The 21,325-nt window shown below is 49.0% G+C and overlaps 2 protein-coding genes across 3 annotated transcripts; both read left to right on the forward strand.

Annotated features, from left to right (window-relative positions):
• The first annotated feature begins 3,326 nt into the window (after nt 1-3,326).
• LOC142915541 (uncharacterized) lies at nt 3,327-7,222 on the forward strand. Of its 2 annotated transcripts, none has more exons than XM_076061308.1 (2): nt 3,327-6,899; nt 7,013-7,222. In XM_076061308.1, the coding sequence occupies exon 1, from the start codon at nt 3,337-3,339 to the stop codon at nt 4,096-4,098; it is 762 nt and encodes a 253-aa protein (XP_075917423.1). In that variant the 5' UTR covers nt 3,327-3,336; the 3' UTR covers nt 4,099-6,899; nt 7,013-7,222. The 2 variants fall into 2 exon arrangements, with proteins under 2 accessions (XP_075917423.1, XP_075917422.1); XM_076061307.1 differs by having other exon boundaries at nt 3,327-5,678; nt 6,796-7,222.
• Nucleotides 7,223-9,041: 1,819 nt separating this feature from the next.
• Nucleotides 9,042-19,849, forward strand: LOC142915511 (uncharacterized). Its single transcript, XM_076061267.1, has 6 exons — nt 9,042-9,148; nt 11,376-11,612; nt 13,960-14,428; nt 15,572-15,763; nt 16,631-16,691; nt 19,705-19,849. The coding sequence occupies exons 3-6, from the start codon at nt 14,149-14,151 to the stop codon at nt 19,847-19,849; spliced, it is 678 nt and encodes a 225-aa protein (XP_075917382.1). The 5' UTR covers nt 9,042-9,148; nt 11,376-11,612; nt 13,960-14,148.
• Nucleotides 19,850-21,325: the final 1,476 nt, after the last annotated feature.

The following is a 21,325-nucleotide window of genomic DNA, read 5'->3' on the forward strand; positions in this document are numbered from 1 at the left end:
CGGTCGGATCATTCATCAGTTACAAGGCATACCACTTAAAAGTATAGGAGGAGGTACATTCTCTACAACACGAATTGTAGTTTTGTCTTACGTATTGACGTAGATTTTGTCTAACTGGGACTAGAAATGCTCCTTGCTGATTCACGTCTGGATGTTCATACCTCTCGCTTGAAGCAAACCCCACTGCTGTTGTTGAGATGCTGTGCACCAATAATGGTCCAACACATTGACGGCCTACAGGCCAGGAAAGTCACAACACTTACGGCACACGAAGGACGCATTCACGCAAGCGCCCCGTGCTCCGTTTTGAAGTTTTAAAATGAAACATCTTTGAATCGCGTTGTGTTTTGAATTAGATGATTGTTATTTCTTCATTAAAAGCTTATTTCATTTTACATCAGGAAGACTTCGTTGAGAAGGACATTTCGTGTGAATTTTCTCTCGTCGTTAAGTAGATGGCCTTGCCGGGGGTTCGGTTCGATGCGGACTTTCACCTGTTTGGGATTGCGGGATCGAGATAAGGCGACACGGAGCTGCTGGCCGTCTGCAGATCGATTCCAACGTAATCGAGCGTCTGTCCCTGCGCCTCCGTCGTTGGTGCAGGGGGTGCATGTCTCCGTTGTGGAGTTTCTGGATAATGTTTGGAATTGCCACAATTTTGACCGTGACACCAACATGCGTTGTGAATGACACAACGTTATGTTTTACATCTGCCGTTTAGCAGACTGCGCATATTGTGGTGAATGTTACTGGGGTAGTCAGGTGTACCTGTCGGATTTTAACCTGGAACGTCTGCAATGAATAGAGAATGTGCTACCACATTCTTGGTTCTTTCGGTAAAGTCACGTAAATAGAAAATAACAAAAACAAGAAAATTGGAAAATAATAAATTGATGAAAAGATGCCCATTGGTCGACTGAGATGACTGTGCCCCCCACAGTGTACACACACAGTGTACACACACACAGTGCACACACACACAGTGCACACACACACAGTGTACACACACACAGTGTACACACACAGTGCACACACACACAGTGTACACACACACAGAGTGTACACAATAATTTCAGTATATTTTTTGGTATACCCCTGTGAGCCATTCGGCTCTTGAATCAAGTGCAACCACAACAAACACAAACCCGAACAAGAAACACATCTTAAAGTGACTACTTTGTGTGACTCTGCAAACAGAAAATTCATGAAAAAAACAGCAAAATGTTTCTGAAAAAAGCACCGTACACCAACGCTGTGTGCTAAAAATCCCAGTGGGATGCAATGTCCACGTTGTTGTTGCTGAGTTCAAGGGAGGGAGCAATGGAAAATGAATCTAAATCAACTTAAACTCCAATCCCGCTCTGTGACGTCAGTACTCAGCATCACGTCATCGGTGTGAAACGCCAGAGGGAGGTGTCCCTCGCTAGTGACGTCATGTCACCAAGGTATTCACCCCTCCCCCGTCCACCGCGCTCTTGAACATGACATCACCTCCGCCTGGGTCACTGCCGATATCGTTCCAGTGCCAATCCTTATTTGGGCAAAGCTACGCCCAGTGACTGGCGGCTCATTAACATAATGTATTCGTTAAAGCCGTCGCGAGTTTTTTGCGACGGGTTCAGCACCCCACGACATGGGACGGATAACATTAACATAATTTATTCATTCAATAACTTATTTATTTACGGAGCAGCTCATTGTGGGAGGAGCGTGTCTCGTACCCCGGATGTGACGTCATGTCACCTGCTGCCGCATGACGTCACGAGGTAACAGGACGCTATCGCTTCCTGCACTGAAATCCGAGGTGAGAAATTCTCATTGCGGTTGTGGTGGTGGTAGTGGTGGTTGTTGTTTACCAAGGTAGAGCCTCGCTCTCTCTCGTAGGGATGTCAGTTGAGTAGCAGCGAGCATGGGAATCGATGTCCAGGTTGGAACTTTACAACGCGGAACCTAGCCACGCGGGGCCTTGCCTCCTGCCCTCGCCTGATTGCATTCACTTTAATTATCTCACTTAAGTTTAATTTGTCTTCACCCGGCTCACCACTTTGTAACTTTGTTTTATTGTAAATATTCACGCAGTTTTTATTTTCTTTTGTTACCAGGCCAAGCCCGCTTGAGCTGCTATACCGCTCTTGTTATCAGAAGCGACCTGCCCACAACAACACAAGGTGAGGCTTTGTCAACGTGTGTGAATGTTTTGACTTAAAACTTTGGTGACTGCAGGAATTAATATTCTTGGTTTTTTCGGTAAAGTCACGTAGATCGAAAATAAAACAACATTATTTAATTATTTTAAATGAAGCAAAAACCCCACAACGTTTCTATGGCAACATTAATGTTGAAGATGCGAGTGCTTACAGGAATATTTATGACATTTGCCCTCTCATTGCGTGCCATGACAGTGCTGTTTGCACAGTCACACACAGTCACTGTAAGATGTTTTTCTTGGTCGTGTTTTTGTTTTGTTGCTTGTTGTGGTTGCACCCGATTCAAGAGCCGAATGGCTCACGGGACTATAACCAAAATTAATCGAACTGAAAATCAAAAAAACTGAAACCGCGTGATGAATTTTGGGGAAGTTTTTCACTGCATCTCCAAATATATATAAAAGGCAAAGTTGTGATTGTGTGTGTTGTCTGTTCAAAATGTTTAGCGTACTTCCCGACATGCAACAAACTGGAAACTTGCCATGTGGGTACTTTCCAGACTGTACACCGTGCAAACATTATACAAATACACTTTTGTGTTTTATTGGGGGGGGGGAGGGGAGCTCAATAATGTATAGATTTTTTGCACGGCAAGTGAGCTGTGACGTCAAATCTGTCACGTGACCCTCGCACGTGGAAGCGTCACGCATTGTAGTGTAGTGGTTAGCGTTGTCTGTGTGCGTCTGTGTGTGCCTGTGTGTGCGTGTCTGTGTGTGCCTGTGTGTGTGTGTCTGTGTGTGTGTCTGTGTGTGTGTGGAAGCCTAACGCATTGTAGTGTAGTGGTTAGCGCTACGCCGCGCTACGAACCCAGCGACCCGAGTTCGATTCCCGCTCACGGCCTCCACTGGCGACAATTATTTGAACCGCTTCTGGGCCTTCCCTAGGTCGACTCAGCCTAAAACGAGTAACTGTTGTGGTGTGAACATCGCCACTGGGGAGACAAAGGCAGCCGGACGTGGTAGATCCAAGTCCCGGGCGAAGCCGGGTAGTACAGTTAGTCATGAATACATGAATGAATATAGACGTGTAAGTCACGTGTGACTGTATATATTAATTCCTCCATGGCTCGATACTGACGTGTAGATGGTGTGGATATTCTTATTTTCTGTCTGCAGCTGACGCTGGTCTGATGGAGCAAATGCACTCAGCGCAGCAGCTCGGTACGACAAGTCAACAATGTGACCAGCGTGCATACAGCACGGATTGGACTGGAAATTTGACACAGCACCAGAGAACTCGCACAGAAGAGAAACCCTTCAAGTGCACTGTGTGTGACAAGGCATTTGCATGGCCATCAGTTCTTGAGACCCACCAGAGAACACACACGGGAGAGAAACCCTTCAAGTGCAGTGTGTGTGGGAAGGCATTTTCACGGTCATCTACTCTTAAAATACACCAGAGAACACACACGGGAGAGAAACCCTTCAAGTGCACTGTGTGTGGGAAGGCATTTTCACGGTCATCTGCTCTTAAAATACACCAGAGAACACACACGGGAGAGAAACCCTTCAAGTGCACTGTGTGTGGGAAGGCATTTCCAGATTCATCTACCCTTAAAACACACCAGAGAACACACACGGAAGAGAAACCCTTCAAGTGCAGTGTGTGCGTGAAGGTGTTTGCACATTCATCTACTCTTGTAGTACACCAGAGGACACACACAGGAGAGAAACCCTTCAAGTGCACTCTGTGCGTGAAGGCGTTTGTACGTTCATCTCTTCTTGTAGTACACCAGAGAACACACACGGGAGAGAAACCCTTCAAGTGCAGTGTGTGTGGGAAGGCGTTTGCAGATTCATCAAATCTTCAAGTACACCAGAGAACACACAGGAGAGAAACCCTTCAGGTGCACTCCGTGCGGGAAGGCGTTTGCACAGCAACAACAACTTAAAGTACACCAGAGAACACAGAAGCATCAGAAGATCCACAAGGAGCGGAGTCTGAAATCAGCTTGTGAAAGTCAAAGTGCCACCATGAGCCCATCCTTCATTAAACAAGAACCGGAAGAAAATCCCAGCTTGGACACTTTTAAAGGTATCGGGGTGAAACATGAAGAGGTGATGGTGAAATGTGAAGAAGTGAAGAGCAAAGGAGTGAAGGTGAAATGTGAAGATGAAGATTCAACTCGAAAATGGGACCTTCACATCGACAGAGGCAACGTGAAGCAGGAGGAGAATTCTGACTGTGAGGCAGAGCGAGGCAACTCCCAGCAGTTTGTGGAAGTGGAGGTGTGGGTGGACTTCCTCCGAGACAATACAAAGTCAAATGGTGACCCGGTAGATGTGTAAACTTTGCGTTTTAATAATTGTGTTTTTTAAATTTCATTTTGGGCACCTTTATAATACATGCCACAGGACCCGCATGAGCTTAATCCGGCACTGTCCGGGATACCGTTCCAGTGCCCAACCAGGCTGCTGAAAACACCGCGGGTGGAGTTGAGGGTGATCGGTGGAGGGTGTGAAGGGGTTATCAATTCTAGATTTAAAGCTTTCGTGACTGCAAGGTGCTATTCGGTAAAGTCACCTGATGAAGGCCGCTTGTATTGTGGCCAAAACGTCGTGATTTTTTGTTTTATTTTTTACCTACGTGACTTTACCGAATAAAACCAAAGATTATGGTGTGAAGGGGGCGAGTGATGCCGATGGGCGGCGAGGTGGTCATCCGAGAGGAAGCCCAGTGGGGAGATGAAGCAATGAAATCACTCCACGTGTCAGGCGCTGGGTGGATCACCGCACAGCGGCATCGTGGGAGGTGGCGACGGCACGTGGAGGTCTCTACCCGCTAGTGGATTGACCGTGGCTGATGGTGACGACGACGACGATGGATGTTGCTCACTCAACTCTGCGACGTACGAAACGCCGGAGACGCACGGCGATGTGCGGGGTGTTCAGCGGCACGGTGGAGCCGATGGCCTCCTTGCAGCCGCTGCACAGCTGACGCACGACGTGGAGCAGGGCAGGGAGCACGCTGTCCACTATGTCCTGGCAGCTGCCGCTCAGCTGACCCATAGCCTGCAGTAGAGCAGGGAGCACGCTGTCCACTATGTCCTCACTGTGGCTACTGCACAGCTGACCCATAGCCTGCATTAGGGCAGGGAGCACGCTGTCCACAATGTCCTCACTGTGGCTACTCCACAGCTGACCCATAGCCTGCATTAGGGCAGGGAGCACGCTGTCCACTATGTCCTCACTGTGGCTACTGCACAGCTGACCCGCAGCGTGCAGGAGAGGAGTCGGCGCGCTGTCCATGAGCCAGGACATCCCGGGGGGCCAGGCTGGGCCGTCCCTCTCCTGTCCGTTTGCGTGGCCGCTGGTGAACATCGGTCCCCAGGTGGCGACCGCTGCCGGTGGAGAGACGTCCTTCACGAGTCCCGAGTAGTTGTTGATCGTGGTGGTGGTGGTGGTGGCGTTGGAGCCGTTGATGTTCGAATCCCCACGCCGAGATCCTCCGAGGAGTTCCACCATCGGCTGCGTGAGTAGCAGAACCACAGTGAGCACAGCCGTGAAGATCGCCACGCTGGTGGTGGTGGTGGTGGCGAAGTTCTCCGCAGACCTCGAAGTGGAGGAGCGGCGTGGGGCGAGGTGGTTGCCTCTCCCGGAGCCGACTCCACTCTGGTCGCCCCAATGGATGCAACTTTGTCACAGGCCTTTAATGACAAGAATGTGAAGTTGAACACTCAGTTCCTAGGTTAAACCTGCAGAGTAAGAGTGGCCAGTCTTTGTGGACCTGTGGGTTGGGTTAATCTCTAACCAGGAGCGAGAGCCAATAAGCTCCCAAGCATTCATTATGTTATTATAATTCCATTCTAGATTTGAAGCTTTCGTGACTGCAAGGATACATACTCTTTGGTTCTATTCGGTAAATTCATGTAGGTAAAAGATAAAATAACAAAAATCACGAAGTTTCGGCCACAACACAAGTGGCCTTCATCATGACAGCACCGTCCCTTCACCTGATGAAGGCTACTTGTGTTGTGGCCGAAACGTCGTGATTTTTGTTATTTAATAATTCCATTTATATGGTGCTTGCTTAATCGCCTCTGGCATTTCGGAGTTTTGTATCTCGTCTCAGACACTCGAAGAGCATCCCCAAGTAGCAGCTGCCCCTGTGTGGCACAGGGTGGTGGCCCTGCACAGGCCTGCATGTGGACAAGAGCCTGTCAGTAGGGGGCGATGATGCGTTATCTCAGTTGTGTAGTTTGTAGGTAATGTTTAGAATTTTATAAATGTTGACCCAGACGCCAGCATGCAATGGCCTACTCGTTTTGAATGACGCTACAATAGTTTGTTGTACATACACTGTTAAGCAGACGGTGCCTATTTTTTAAAATAACTTCTTGTCAATGCGATGTAACCTGATGCAGTATATTTCAGTGCAGTAATTAAATTTTGTTAATATGCCTGTCAATAATTTAGAATGAATACTTGTCCGATTATGTGCGTACATGTAACATTTTGTCCATAAGGGTCAAACATTGAATAAGTGATGTTAGGACAAAGTGTGTGTTTTGGAAGTAACCTGTACCGATAACTCAGGTGAGACTCATTGTTCTTGTGATACAGGTCAAAGGGTATTTTTGTGTTTTCAGGAAGCATCTCCCTCTGCAGCAACTCATCGTCTTTGAAATAAGGAGCACACTCGGATCATTCATCAGTTACGTGGCATACCACTCAAAGGTTACACGTAGAGGAGGTACATTCTCTGCAACACGAATTGTAGTTTTGTCTTACGTGTTGACGTAGATTTTGTCGAACTAGGACATGAAATGCTCCTTGCTGATTCACGTCTGGATGTTCACGACCAAGGGTTGAAGCGAACCTGACCGCCTGCGGCGCCCCTCACAACCATTTGCGGCCTTGGGCCAGGAAAGTCACGAAAAAAATTGCACGCGAACGACGCCTCCACGCAAGCTCCCGATGCTCCGTCTTGAAGTTTGAAAATGAAACAACTTTGAATTGTATTATGTCTTGAATTGTATAATTGTATTTCTTCATTAAAAGCTTATTCATTGAAAACGACATTTGGTGTGAATTTTCTCTCGTCGTTAAGTAGATGGCCTTGCCGGGGGTTCGGTTCGATGCGGACTTTCACCTGTTTGGGATCGCGGGATCGAGATAAGGCGACACGGAGCTGCTGGCCGTCTGCAGATCGATTCCAACGTAATCGAACGTCTGTCCCTGCGCCTCCGTCGTTGGTACAGGGGGTGCGTGTCTCCCTTGTGGAGTTTCTGGATAATGTTTGGAATTGCCACAATTTTGACCGTGACACCAACATGCAATGACCTGTGCGTTGTGAATGACGCAACGTTATATTTTACATCTGCTGTTTAGCAGACCGCGCATATTGTGGTGAATGTTACTGGGGTAGCCAGGTGTGCCTGTCGGATTTTAACCTTGAACCCCTGCAACAAATAGAGAATGTGCTACCACATTCTTGGTTCTTTCGGTAAAGTCACGTAGATGGAAAACAAAAATAAAGAAAAAATGAGTTTTTTTTATTATTTAAATCGTCATTTTATTTTTTTCTTTAATGAAACATTTTAATTTACGTGACTTTTTAAATTTTGATTTAAAGCTTTCGTGACTGCAGTAATTCATATTCTTAGCTCTTTCGGTAAAGTCACGTTGAGGGGAAACAATAAAATAATAAAATATATATAAAACAATACAAATTATCACGACGTTTCGACTGTAACACAAACGGTCGTCATCAGGTGATGATGACGACCGTTTGTGTTCTAAAACAATTTTGTGTTATAATTTTTTTATTGTTTTATATATTTTATTATTTTATTGTTTCCCTTCAATGTGACTTTACCGAAAGAGCTAACAATATGAATTTCCGTGACTTGACGGAAAGAACCAAGAACGTTAATTCCTGCAGTCGCGAACGTTTTAAGTCAAAAGAGAATGCGCCACCACTCGGCTCGCCTCAATCTGCGTGGAGGCGTGGGGGTGGGGGTCAGCCTGAGAGAGTTTCTCACCGGCGCAGAACTTCCACGCAGAGGCTCCACGCAGCTTCGTGCGGAGCGACAGGCCAGGCAGCTCCCACACAGCGTGGTGCAGCTCGTTAACATTTATAGTCTTGCTTCTTTCGGTAAAGTCACGTAGATAGAAAGTAACAAAAACAAGAAAATTGGAAAATAAAAAATTGATGAAAAGATGCCCATTGGTCGACTGAGATGACTGTGCCCCCCACACTGTACACACACACAGTGTACACACACAGTGTACACACACACAGTGTACACACACATAGTGTGTACACAATAATTTCAGTTTATTTATTTTGGTATACCCCTGTGAGCCATTCGGCTCTTGAATCAAGTGCAACCACAACAGACACAAACACGAACAAGAAACACATCTTAAAGTGACTGTGTGACTCTGCAAACAGAAAATCCATGAAAAAAACGGCAAAATATTCCTGAGAAAAGCACCGTACCCCAAATAGTTCAAGGGAGGGAGCAATGAAAATGAATCTAAATCAACTTAAACTCCAATCCCGCTCTGTGACGTCACTACTCAGCATTACTTCATCGGCGTGAAACGCCAGGGGGAGGTGTACCTCGCTAGTGACGTCATGTCACCAAGGTATTCACCCCCCACCCCGTCTACCGCGCCCTTGAGCGTGACGTCACCTCTGCCTGGGTCACTTTCGTTATCTGTTCAAGTACAATCCTTATTTGGGCAAAGCTACGCCCGGTGACTGGCGGCTCATTAACATAATGTGTTCGTGAAGGCCGTCGCGACGGGTTTCAGCACCCATGCCCCATCCCTCCACGTATGGGCCGGGTTCATTAACATAATTTATTTAAATTAACACCCGCTCGTTGCGGGAGGGGAGTGTCTTGTACCACGCAAGTGACGTCATCTCCTGCTGCCGCGTGACGTCACGAGGTAACAGAAATCTACCGCTCCGCGCGTGAACTGAAATCCGAGGTGAGAAATTCTCATCGCGGTTGTGGTGGTGGTGGTTGTGGTGGTGGTTGTTGTTTACCAAGGTAGAGCCTCTCTCTCTCGTAGGGATGTCAGTTGAGTAGCAGCGAGCATGGGAATCGATGTCCAGGTTGGAACTTTACAACGCGGGGCCTAGCCACGCGGGGCCTTGCCTCCTGCCCTCGCCTGATCGCGTTTGCTTCAATTATCTCGCTTAGTTGAGCAATCTTTGTAAGAAAGTAATCTACCAGGCTATGCGTTTATTGTGTGTTGACCGACTCTCTGTTTTGCATTGCATTACATTTCCAAGTTTTACTCAGTTTGTTTGATTAAGTGTGCTTTTGATTTAAAGCTTTCGTGACTGCAGGGATTTATATTCTTGGTTCTTTCGGTAAAGTCACCACCACGTAGAAGGGAAACAATAAAATAATAAAAATATAAAACAATAAAATTCTCACGACGTTTCGACTGCAACACAAGCAATCATCATCAGGTGTGAAAACCATCAGCAAGAACATTTTCTTGCTGTGGTTTTCACGCTGTGGTTTTCACACCTGATGATGATTGCAAGAACATTTTCTTGCTGTGGTTTTCACACCTGATGATTGCTTCTTGTGTTGCAGTCGAAACGTCGTGAGAATTTTATTGTTTTATATTTTTATTATATTATTGTTTCCCTTCTACGTGGTGGTGACTTTACCGAAAGAACCAAGAATATAAGTGTGCTTTCTCTCTCTCTCTGCGTGTCCTCGTGTTATTATTATTTCCTGCAGTCACCAAAGTTCCAAATCTCTCATTGACACAAGGCCGTAATTATAATATATAATAATTATAATATGTTATAATAATTATAATATATATTGGTGGGGGACATATCCCCCCACAATAATCAAATATGCTCAAAATGTCCCCCCAATATATTGCTATAAAAATATTTTTTTTAATAATAATTGCTATGCTATGTTAATAAAAACAACAATTTCGCTAAACCTTGGCCACAAAACCAGGACTTGTCTTCATATAACAATGCGTAGATTTGTGTTTATATGATTGCGTTGTACTTTATGAATCCCTAATCTCTGCCATTACATACTATGAAACAAGAAAAGTTAAAAAAGAAACAACACAGAGCAATGTAATACAATACAATATTATACATTATTGTATCAAATAATACAAATTCCATCCCATGTGTTAGCGAAATTTTTCAATATTTTAGGAAATGTCAGGAAATTAGTTTTAAAATTTAGATTTTTTCTTTCTGGGGGGGACCCCAGACCCCCTGGTAGATTTGGTCTCCCCCAATCTTGACTCCATGGCTACGGCCTTGTTATTCTGTCTCTCACTGTTCAAATAAACCTACCGTTAACATTATAAACTGATCATTTCTTTGTCAGTGGGCAAACGTACAAAATCAGCTGGGGATCAAATACTTTTTTCCCTCACTGTATGTGTGTATCTCTCTCTGTGTGTCTCTGTGTTATATCTGTCTCTGTCTGTGTGTCTCTCTTTCAAATTGAGCAACCTTTGGAAGAACGTGATCAACCAGGTGGGGTGTTGACTGTTATGTTGGCCGACTCTCTGTGTTGTATTGCATTACATTTCTAAGTTAACTAGGTTTGTTTTCTCTTGCATTTGTACCTGATGATGATTGCTTGTGTTGCAATTGAAATGTCGCATGCTATGTGCACACAGCGTTGGTGTACGGTGCTTTTTGTGGAATATTTTGCTGTTTTTCCCTGGATTTTCTGTTTGCACAGTCACACAAAGTCACTTCAAGATGTTTTCTTGTTCATGTTTTAGTTTTTTTTTGTTGCGGTTGCACCCGATTCAAGAGCCGAATGGCTCACAGGGCTATACCAAATAACTGAACTATGACCTATCCCCCCCTCCCCAAGCCTGTTAGCCACGCCCCATCACCCCCCCACCACGTCACTCCCCCCCCACACCCTCCTCCCCAAGGCTGTTAGCCACGCCCCATCACCCTCCCCCACACACGTCACCCCCCTCCCCTAGCCTTGTTAGCCACGCCCCATCACCCTCCCCCCCACACACGTCACTCTCCCCCCCACACCCTCCTCCCCAAGCCTTGTTAGCCACGCCCCATCACCCTCCCCCACACACGTCAGCCCCCTCCCCACCCCCCCAAGGCTGTTAGCCACGCCCTGTCACCCTCCCCCCCACACACACGTCACTCCCCCACCTCACCCCCCCTCCCCATGTCTGCTAGCGAGCCACGTGACAGGCAACGAGGAGACAGAGCGAGGCCTCGTGGCGAGGCTCACTGAGGAGGAGGATTTGACGAGGACGACGATGGCGGAGCTGCGGGGATCGTCGTCGTTGTTGGTGCCCGTGGGGCTCTGTGTCGCGTGCTGTGTCGGTCTCGTCGCCTGTGCCGGTGTAGAGACCGACGCCACGGGTACAGCAGCAGCAGGAGCAGCAGCAGGAGCAACAGCAGCAGGAGGAGGTGAGTGATATTTTTGTAATTTATATATTCTCACAATAAGGAAAGGCAGTGTCTATTTGTGTCATCCCTTCACGTGAAGTCCTCGTCACAACAGCAACGTTTTGAGGCATAAGCAATTATAAAATAACATTTAGACTTAAAGCTTTCGTGACTGCAAGGATTCATCTTCTCGGTTGTTTCGGTAAAGTCACCACGTAGAAGGGAAACAATAAAATAATAAAACAAAATTCTCGCCTATTATGTTTTTATTATTTTATTATTTCCCTTCTACGTGGTGACTTAACCGAAAGAACCAAGTATAATAAAACTCTTACTACATAGGATCACAAAGTGGCGTCACACACAGAGTTACTCGTTAGCTCATCAAGTTGTGTTATGGGTGGGGGAGGGGGGTCAGTGTGTTGATTGGTAATCGATGCTTGCCAATGCGTTGATTGGTAATCGATGCTTGCCAATGCGTTGATTGGTAATCGATGTGTGTCAATGCGTTGATTGGTAATCGATGCTTGTCAATGCGTTGATTGGTAATCGATGTGTGTCAATGCATTGATTGGTAATCGATGTGTGTCAATGCGTTGATTGGTAATCGATGCTTGTCAATGCGTTGATCTGCTTGCGTTGTGATCGAAACGTCGTGATTGTGTTTTGTTTTAATATAATTTTATTGTACTTCTACACACGTGACTTTACCGACAAAAACATCACAACGAGTAATTTTATCGCGGTCACGAAAGCTTTAATACCTCATTAACAGAAAGAGTTTTGTTTACTCATTTTGTTGTGTTTGTCAGCCCCAGTGTTCTGTTTCGATTTAAAGCTTTCGTGACTGCAAGGATTCATCTTCTTTGGTTCTTTCGGTATAGTCACCACCACGTAGAATGAGAATAAAATAATAAATTGATAAAATAAAATAACACAGTAAAATTCTCACGACGTTTCGGCCACAACACAAGCGGCCTTCATCAGGTGAAGGGACGAGACTGTCTGGAGGACAGCGCTGATGAAGGCCACTTGTGTTGTAGCCGAAACGTCGTGATAATTTTACTGTGTTATTTTATTTTATCAATTTATTATTTTATTCTCATTCTACGTGGTGACTTTACCGAAAGAACCAAAAAATAGAGTTTTGTTTCTTCATTTGGTTGTGTTCGTCAGCCCCAGTAAGCCACGTCGTGACGCTACAGAACTTTAAACGAACACACCGCACTAACACGTACACAACAAGTACCAGCACTGTGTGTGACACTCATTACTCCTATTGATTTCGTGTGTGTGGGGGGATGTGTGTGTGTGTGGTGTGTGGGGGAGGGGATGTGTGTGTGTGTGGGGGGATGTGTGTGTGTGGGGGGATGTGTGTGTGTGGGGATGTGTGTGTGTGGGGATGTGTGTGTGTGTGGTGTGTGTGTGTGTGGGGGGGGATGTGTGTGTGTGGTGTGTGTGTGTGGGGGGGGATGTGGGGGGGGAGGGGATGTGTGTGTGTGTGGGGAGGGGATGTGTGTGGGGGGGGGGATGTGTGTGTGGGGGGGGGTGTGTGTGGGGATGTGTGTGGGGGGAGGGGATGTGGTGAGTGGGGGGAGGGGATGTGTGTGTGTGGGGGGAGGGGAGAGAGATCCATTGTCATTGTTACAGGATCCAATTATTATTGTGTGGTGACATGCCCTGTTGATTGTTAATTGTGTCTGTGTAGTTAACTGCAGGGCACACGGCCTCTGTGGGACTGTTAGAGGGATGTGAATGTCACGGCTACCCTGCCAGCTGAATGTATTTGTGTCATTCACGGTACTTCACAGATAACCGGAAGGTTTTAATGATGATGGCATTTTACTTGGAATTATCATTGAGCTTTCAAGGAACTTTTTTTCACCACTAATTTATTAACGTCCCTAACGAGAGTTGTTGTTGTTGTCACCACGTCTACGGTGGTGTTAATGTGTTTGTGTTTTCACATCGTTGGAATTGTAAAGCTCCCGCTTTTGCTCTTTTGTTAGGTCGTGGGGAATCCAATGGCGGTGCTAATTGAATGTTCGCAGTCACTAATTCAAGGTGTCTCCTTAACAACAACAACAACAACAAAGTTGAGCACCACCCTCCCCCCCAGACCTGCAAGTTAGTCATTGTTAGTCATTGAAGTTAGTCATTGAAGTCATTAAAGTTAGTCATTGACTAACTTGCAGGTCTGGGGGGTCAGCCATTGACTAACTTGAATTTTTCACCCCCTGGGTCATTCTCATCGTTTTCACAAGTTCCGGTGGTTTCTGATGTTTCTCTCAATTACCACGACTCACGGTGACCCCCCCCCACCCCCCCCACTCCGTCACCTCCACCGCAATCCCAACCCGACCCACAGCCCCCTCCGCGCCCCCACAGAACATCACGTGCGTGGCCCTCAACTCCAGCAGCCTGCTGGTCAGCTGGGAACCGCCACCCGCTCACGGCCAGCAAGACGGCGGCGGCGTCACGGGGTACACGGTGGCCTACAGGGAGCTGCCCAGCCAAGGCGTGGCGCACGCAGCAGACGCAGACGACGGCTCGGGGGATGGGGACGACGACGACGACGACGAGGAAGAAGAAGGGGACGACGAGGAAGAAGGGGACCACCAAGGGGAACACCAAGGGGACCACCACCAAGGGGACGAGGAAGGGGACGGCACGGGAGGGCGGCTGGCGCTGGACGCCGCGTCAGCCCGCGTACCGGAGGAGCGTGACGCTGCACGGGCTGACCAGGTGGGCCCCCTACGAGGTGACGGTGCGGGCCTACACGGGGGCCGGCCCGGGGCCCTCGTCGCCGCCCGTCCAGGCTCGCACGCGCGACGATGGTACGTCAGGGGGGGGGGCGCCGTGTTCCCGGCCGGCCGCACCGTAGCCGTGCCGGCCGCGCCGTAGCCGTGCCGGCCGCGCCGATGCTCCGACGTGGCTCCCGAGTGTTTTCCCTCCTGATCTTGGCGTCTTCGCAGCTAACGGTCGCGTCTGGCCCGAGTCCTTCCCTGTCGGCTTGCTGCACCGCTCCTCTCTCTCGTGTCATGCCAAATGATAATTGACGCGGCTCTGGGATGAACACCCACGCCAACTTGGGCCGTGAAATCATTTTCGTCTCCATCTGGTTAATTTTCCCCGTCTGCATTTTTAGCGGTCGCCCTTTGCTTGAGTGCCCCCCCTTCCCCCCCCCCCCCCCCCCCGCGTGCCGCCCAAAGTTCCCACCGCGGAGCTCCGCAAGGGGTCGTGGACTGCACGCCCATCAACCATTTTAGTGTCCGTCCCTTGGGGTGCACGGCTGAGACCAGGCCACTTTAGGTTGGAATGGGCTCCTGGGTGTACACCCACCGCCGGAGTGGAAGAATGGCAGGCACATCTTACAGATGACTAGCCGATGGTCATTGTCCAGATCGGCTCCACGGCAGGTTCTGGTCTCAAGGGCACGGGCTCACATCCGCTGTTGCATCCACTACGTAGTCCGGCAGATGGTTCTTGCTTGGACTCGGCATGCATCCGTGATGTTGTGCGGATGCGCCGATGCCGGAACAGCGTGTTGGTAATTACAAGCCCATGGGCTGCACAAAAATCTAGCGGCCTCCTGCCGTTGTTATTGAGCTGATCTGGCCCACGCCTTCCAATCACTCCAGACCAGGTGCCTCGCGCATTGAAGTCGCCCAACGGGATGACTCTATCCCGAGTGGCCACTTTTGCTAGCACCTGTGACAGGAGGTCATAGAAGCCATAGACAGACACAGATACACAAAGACATAGACACAGACAGACACAGAATTGATGAAGACCAAATCCTCCTCCTCACGAACTTCATCCAACAACACCGCTCAGCTATGCAATCTGTCTGTGTTTGTCTGTCTGTGTCTCGCTGTCTGTATCTGTCTCACTTTTTCTCTCTGTTTCCCCGTGTCTCTACGTCTCCCCATTTCTACCCGTGTCTCCCCGTATCTCCCCGTGCCTCCCCAATCTCGTAGCCACCACCACCACTACCACCTCCCGCTCCTCCCCACCCTCGTCCGGGGTGTCTACGGGAGACAAGGCGACGCTCCCCTCCAGCGGCAGTAGCAGCGCCTCCATCAGCTTCCTGTCGGTCATAACGGTGCTGGCGATCCTCCCCTTCCTGATGTGCACCGTGTGGGGCAGAGGGAGCGCCGGCAAGCGTCCCGGTGAGCGGCGGTGGCGTTGCGGTGGCTACGGAGATGTTGACTGCCTCGCTTGGTGCTTGGGAGGTCGTGGGTTGGATCCAGACTCTGACGACGCCTGCTGCTCCCGCTGTTTATTTAAAGTTTGCGGTGTCTCTCATGATCATCATCACAATGGCTGAGATGTTGACGACCTCGCCTGGTACACAGGAGTCCGTGGGTTACATCTCCGCCCCTGACACCTATATATTTGGAGTTTGCGGTGTCTCCCTCATCATCATCATCACGGTGGCTATGAGATGTTAACTACCTCGCCTGGTACGCAGGAGGTCATGGATTCTATCCCGACCCTGACACTTCCTGCGTTTACGCGTTCAGAGCCATTTGGCTGCTGTTCTTTATTTGCCACCCGATGACGACGATGATGACGATGATGATGATGACGACGATGACGATGACGACGAGGATGATGACGATGATGACGACGATGATGACGATGATGACGATGATGACGATGATGACGACGGTGATGATGACGACAATGACGACGATGATGACAACGATGACGATGATGATGACGACGACGATGATGATGTCGTCGACGATGATAACGACGACGATGACGACGACGACAATAAGCCACTGAGTTCAGCTGTCACTTGTGATAGCCGGCGTAGCTTCTACTAAACAAGTCACGTAGTAGCACAGTGGGGGGCTTACCCGGTAAGATACACAAACAAGGTATTGGTGTTTGTATCTATATACTTGTTATAGATTTGTTAAACGTTGCTCTACTTTGCACGTGCCGACGGCGGCGCATGTGTTTGTGTTCGTGTTCGCGTGTTCCATTTGTCGCAACGTTCCGCGTAGATTTTTCTCGTTCCCCAGCAGACGAGCGAGGAGGAAACGCCCCGAGCCTGGTCCCCGAGAAGGATACCGTCTCTGATTGCAGGTAGCCACCGCCAACACAGCTGCCGCCACCGTGGTGGAACAGAAACAATCTGAATTTTAAGACCTCGTCCCCCCCCCCCCCCCCCCGGTTGACACCGCCGGATGAAAGCCGCTCCCTAAGTGGTCGCCACACCACGCGGGGCGACGCGACACAGCGCTCCGTACGTACCTAGCGCTCACGCGCTAGGTACGTACGTATCACTCTCACGCTAGGTTAGCACGTATCATTCTCACGCTAGGTAAGTACGTATCACTCTCACGCTAGGTTAGTACGTATCACTCTCACGCTAGGTTACTACGTACAGGCTCACGCGCTAGGTACGTACGTATCACTCTCACGCTAGGTTAGCACGTATCATTCTCACGCTAGGTAAGTACGTATCACTCTCACGCTAGGTTAGCACGTATCATTCTCACGCTAGGTAAGTACGTATCACTCTCACGCTAGGTTAGTACGTATCACTCTCACGCTAGGTTACTACGTACAGGCTCACGCGCTAGGTACGTACGTATCACTCTCACGCTAGGTTAGCACTTATCATTCTCACGCTAGGTAAGTACGTATCATTCTCACGCTAGGTTAGTACGTATCACTCTCACGCTAGGTTAGTACGTATCACTCTCACGCTAGGTTAGCACGTATCACTCTCACGCTAGGTAAGTACGTATCACTCTCACGCTAGGTTAGCATGTATCATTCTCACGCTAGGTTAGTACGTATCACTCTCACGCCAGGTACGTACATATCATTCTCACGCTAGGTTGGTACGTATCACTCTCACGCTAGGTTAGTACGTATCACTTTCACGCTAGGTTAGTACGTATCACTCTCACGCTAGGTACGTACGTATCACTCTCACGCTAGGTACGTACGTATCACTCTCACGCTAGGTACGTACGTATCACTCTCACGCTAGGTTAGTACGTATCACCCTCACGCTAGGTGCATACGTATCATTCTCACGCTAGGTTAGTACGTATCACCCTCACACTAGGTTAGTACGTATCACTCTCACACTAGGTTAGTACGTATCACCCTCACGCTAGGTTAGTACGTATTACTCTCACGCTAGGTTAGTACGTATCACTCTCACGCTAGGTTAGTACGTATCACCCTCACACTAGGTTAGTACGTATCACTCTCACGCTAGGTACGTACGTATCACTCTCACGCTAGGTTAGCATGGATCATTCTCACGCTAGGTTAGTGCGTATCATTCTCACGCTAGGTACGTACGTACCACTCTCACGCTAGGTTAGTACGTATCGCCCTCACGCTAGGTTAGCACGTATCACTCTCACGCTAGGTTAACACGTATCACTCTCACGCTAGGTTAGCACGTATCATTCTCACGATAGGTGCGTACATATCATTCTCACGCTAGGTTAGTACGTATCACTCTCACGCTAGGTTAGTACGTATCACCCTCACGCTAGGTTGGTGCGTATCATTCTCACGGTAGGTTAGTACGTATCACTCTCACGCTAGGTAAGTATGTATCACTCTCACGCTAGGTTAGTACGTATCATTCTCACGGTAGGTTAGTACGTATCACTCTCACGCTAGGTACGTACGTATCACTCTCACGCTAGGTACGTACGTATCACTCTCACGCTAGGTTAGTACGTATCACCCTCACGCTAGGTGCGTACGTATCATTCTCACGCTAGGTTAGTACGTATCACTCTCACACTAGGTTAGTACGTATCACTCTCACACTAGGTTAGTACGTATCACCCTCACACTAGGTTAGTACGTATCACCCTCACACTAGGTTAGTACGTATCACTCTCACACTAGGTTAGTACGTATCACCCTCACGCTAGGTTAGTACGTATCACCCTCACGCTAGGTACGTACGTATCACTCTCACGCTAGGTTAGCATGTATCATTCTCACACTAGGTTAGTACGTATCACTCACGCTAGGTACGTACGTATCACTCTCACGCTAGGTACGTACGTATCACTCTCACGCTAGGTACGTACGTATCACTCTCGCGCTAGGTTAGTACGTATCACCCTCACGCTAGGTTAGTGCGTATCATTCTCACGCTAGGTACGTACGTATCACTCTCACACTAGGTTAGTACGTATCACCCTCACGCTAGGTTAGCACGTATCACTCTCACGCTAGGTTAGCACGTATCACTCTTACGCTAGGTTAGCACGCATCATTCTCACGCTAGGTGCGTACGTATCATTCTCACGCTAGGTTAGTACGTATCACTCTCACGCTAGGTTAGTGCGTATCATTCTCACGCTAGGTTAGTATATATCACTCTCACGCTAGGTTAGTATGTATCATTCTCACGCTAGGTACGTACGTATCACTCTCACGCTAGGTACGTACGTGTCACTCTCACGCTAGGTTACTACGTACACGCTCACGCGCTAGGTACGTACGTACACACTCACGCGCTAGGTAAGTACGTATCATTCTCACGCTAGGTACGTACGTATCACTCTCACGCTAGGTTAGTACGTATCACTCTCACGCTAGGTTAGTACGTATCACTCTCACGCTAGGTTAGTACGTATCACCCTCACGCTAGGTTAGCACGTATCACTCTCATGCTAGGTTAGCACGTATCACTCTCACGCTAGGTTAGTACGTATCACTCTCACGCTAGGTACGTGCGTATCACCCTCACGCTAGGTTAGTGCGTATCACCCTCATGCTAGGTTAGTACGTATCATTCTCACGCTAGGTACGTACGTATCACTCTCACGCTAGGTTAGCATGTATCATTCTCACGCTAGGTTAGTACATATCAGTCTCACGCTAGGTACGTACGTATCAGTCTCACGCTAGGTTAGTACGTATAATTCTCACGCTAGGTTAGTACATATCACTCTCACGCTAGGTACGTACGTATCAGTCTCACGCTAGGTTAGTACATATCACTCTCACACTAGGTACATACGTATCACTCTCACGCTAGGTTAGTACTTATCACTCTCACGCTAGGTACGTACGTATCACCCTCGCCTACTTTCTCCGCTCCCTCCAGCGACTACGGGAGCAACGTGCTGGCCGGTGACGGCGGAGACGGCGGCGACACCGTGGAGATGACGCAGCTGCACGTGGAGGTGGAGGAGGTGGTGGAGGTGGTGGAGGTGGAGGAGGTGGTGGAGGTGGTGGAGGTGGAGGTGTAAGGGGAGGAGGAGGCTGACGGTGACAAGCCCTGCCGATGGTTCTCTCCCGGCCTTCATTGGTGCACTGGATACTGACACCGAGCCCCCAGCAGCCTAGTGAGGGTGTACGCGGCACCGGGAATCTTTGTGTTTGTGTGCGCAGCGTTTGCAAGTCCGCCACTGGAGTGTGGTATTGTTTTTGTTATTATCCTCACGTTGATTAAAAGTAATTTCCCCCCCCCCCCGACTTGATTTTCAAGCTGTAAATCGTGGGGGGGTGGCGGTGTCCCGTACTCGCCACAAAGAGACCCACAGACTCGCCACAAAGAGACCCACAGACTCGCCACAAAGAGACCCGCAGACTCACCACAAAGAGACCCACAGACTCGCCACAAAGAGACCCACAGACTCGCCACAAAGAGACCCACAGACTCGCCACAAAGAGACCCGCAGACTCGCTAGAGACTCGCAGACTCGCCACAAAGAGACCCACAGACTCGCCACAAAGAGACCCATAGACTCGCCGCAAAGAGACCCACAGACTCGCCACAAAGAGACCCGCAGACTCGCCACAAAGAGACCCGCAGACTCGCTAGAGACTCGCAGACTCGCCACAGAGAGACCCACAGACTCGCCACAAAGAGACCCACAGACTCGCCACAAAGAGACCCACAGACTCGCCACAAAGAGACCCGCAGACTCGCCACAAAGATACCCACAGACTCGCCACAAAGAGACCCACATACTCGCCACAAAGAGACCCACAGACTCGCCACAAAGAGACCCACAGACTCGCCACAAAGAGACCCGCAGACTCGCTGGAGACTCGCACAACTTTATTGACGACCCGGTGAGTGGTGAGTGGTGGTGGTGGTTGGTGAGGCTGTTTGCGTGCTCTGTTGGGGTGCGTCCACGACACATTTTTTTCCCGGAACGATGCGAGCGTCGACAGAAAAGCGTCGTCCGTTCGACTCGCCCTTCCCCCCCCCCGCGTCGCGGTTCTGTTTGACGTCGCTCCCGTGTCCCAGGGTTGGTTGTGGGTCACGTGGTCTGTCATGGCCTCCTCCTCTCTCCCTGCCTGCCTGCCCCCAGAGTGAGGGCACTTGGCGGCTGTTTTGTTTGCTGGAGACATTGTGGTGGTGGCGATGGTGATGGTGGTGATAATGAAGGTGCCAGGTTCAACACTCACCTGGGCTGGAACTCCTCTTAGCAGGAGGACACGTGATGTTGTTCGCGACGCCGTTTTGCAAGTCGTGCACGAGACTCGAACAAGAAACTAAACCACGTTTTATTTTTACTGGGTAAGGCCCCCCATTGAGATGCTGCGTAGCTCTCTCAGAACGGCCCTGACCTGGCCATTATAAATTAGAGCTCTACCAGTTAGGTTTATCATCATCATCACGTGGACATTTACAGCAGTTGCCAAATACTCAAACTCACGTTTCTCAAATGTGGAAGGGGAAATCCGGAAGGACCTGGAAACAAAATCCACACCCT

This window comes from Petromyzon marinus, unplaced genomic scaffold, assembly GCF_048934315.1.
Source record: "Petromyzon marinus isolate PM22_M1 ecotype Great Lakes invasive population unplaced genomic scaffold, UKy_Petmar_22M1.pri1.0 PM_G_Scaffold_32, whole genome shotgun sequence".
Taxonomy (NCBI): Eukaryota; Metazoa; Chordata; class Hyperoartia; order Petromyzontiformes; family Petromyzontidae; genus Petromyzon; species Petromyzon marinus.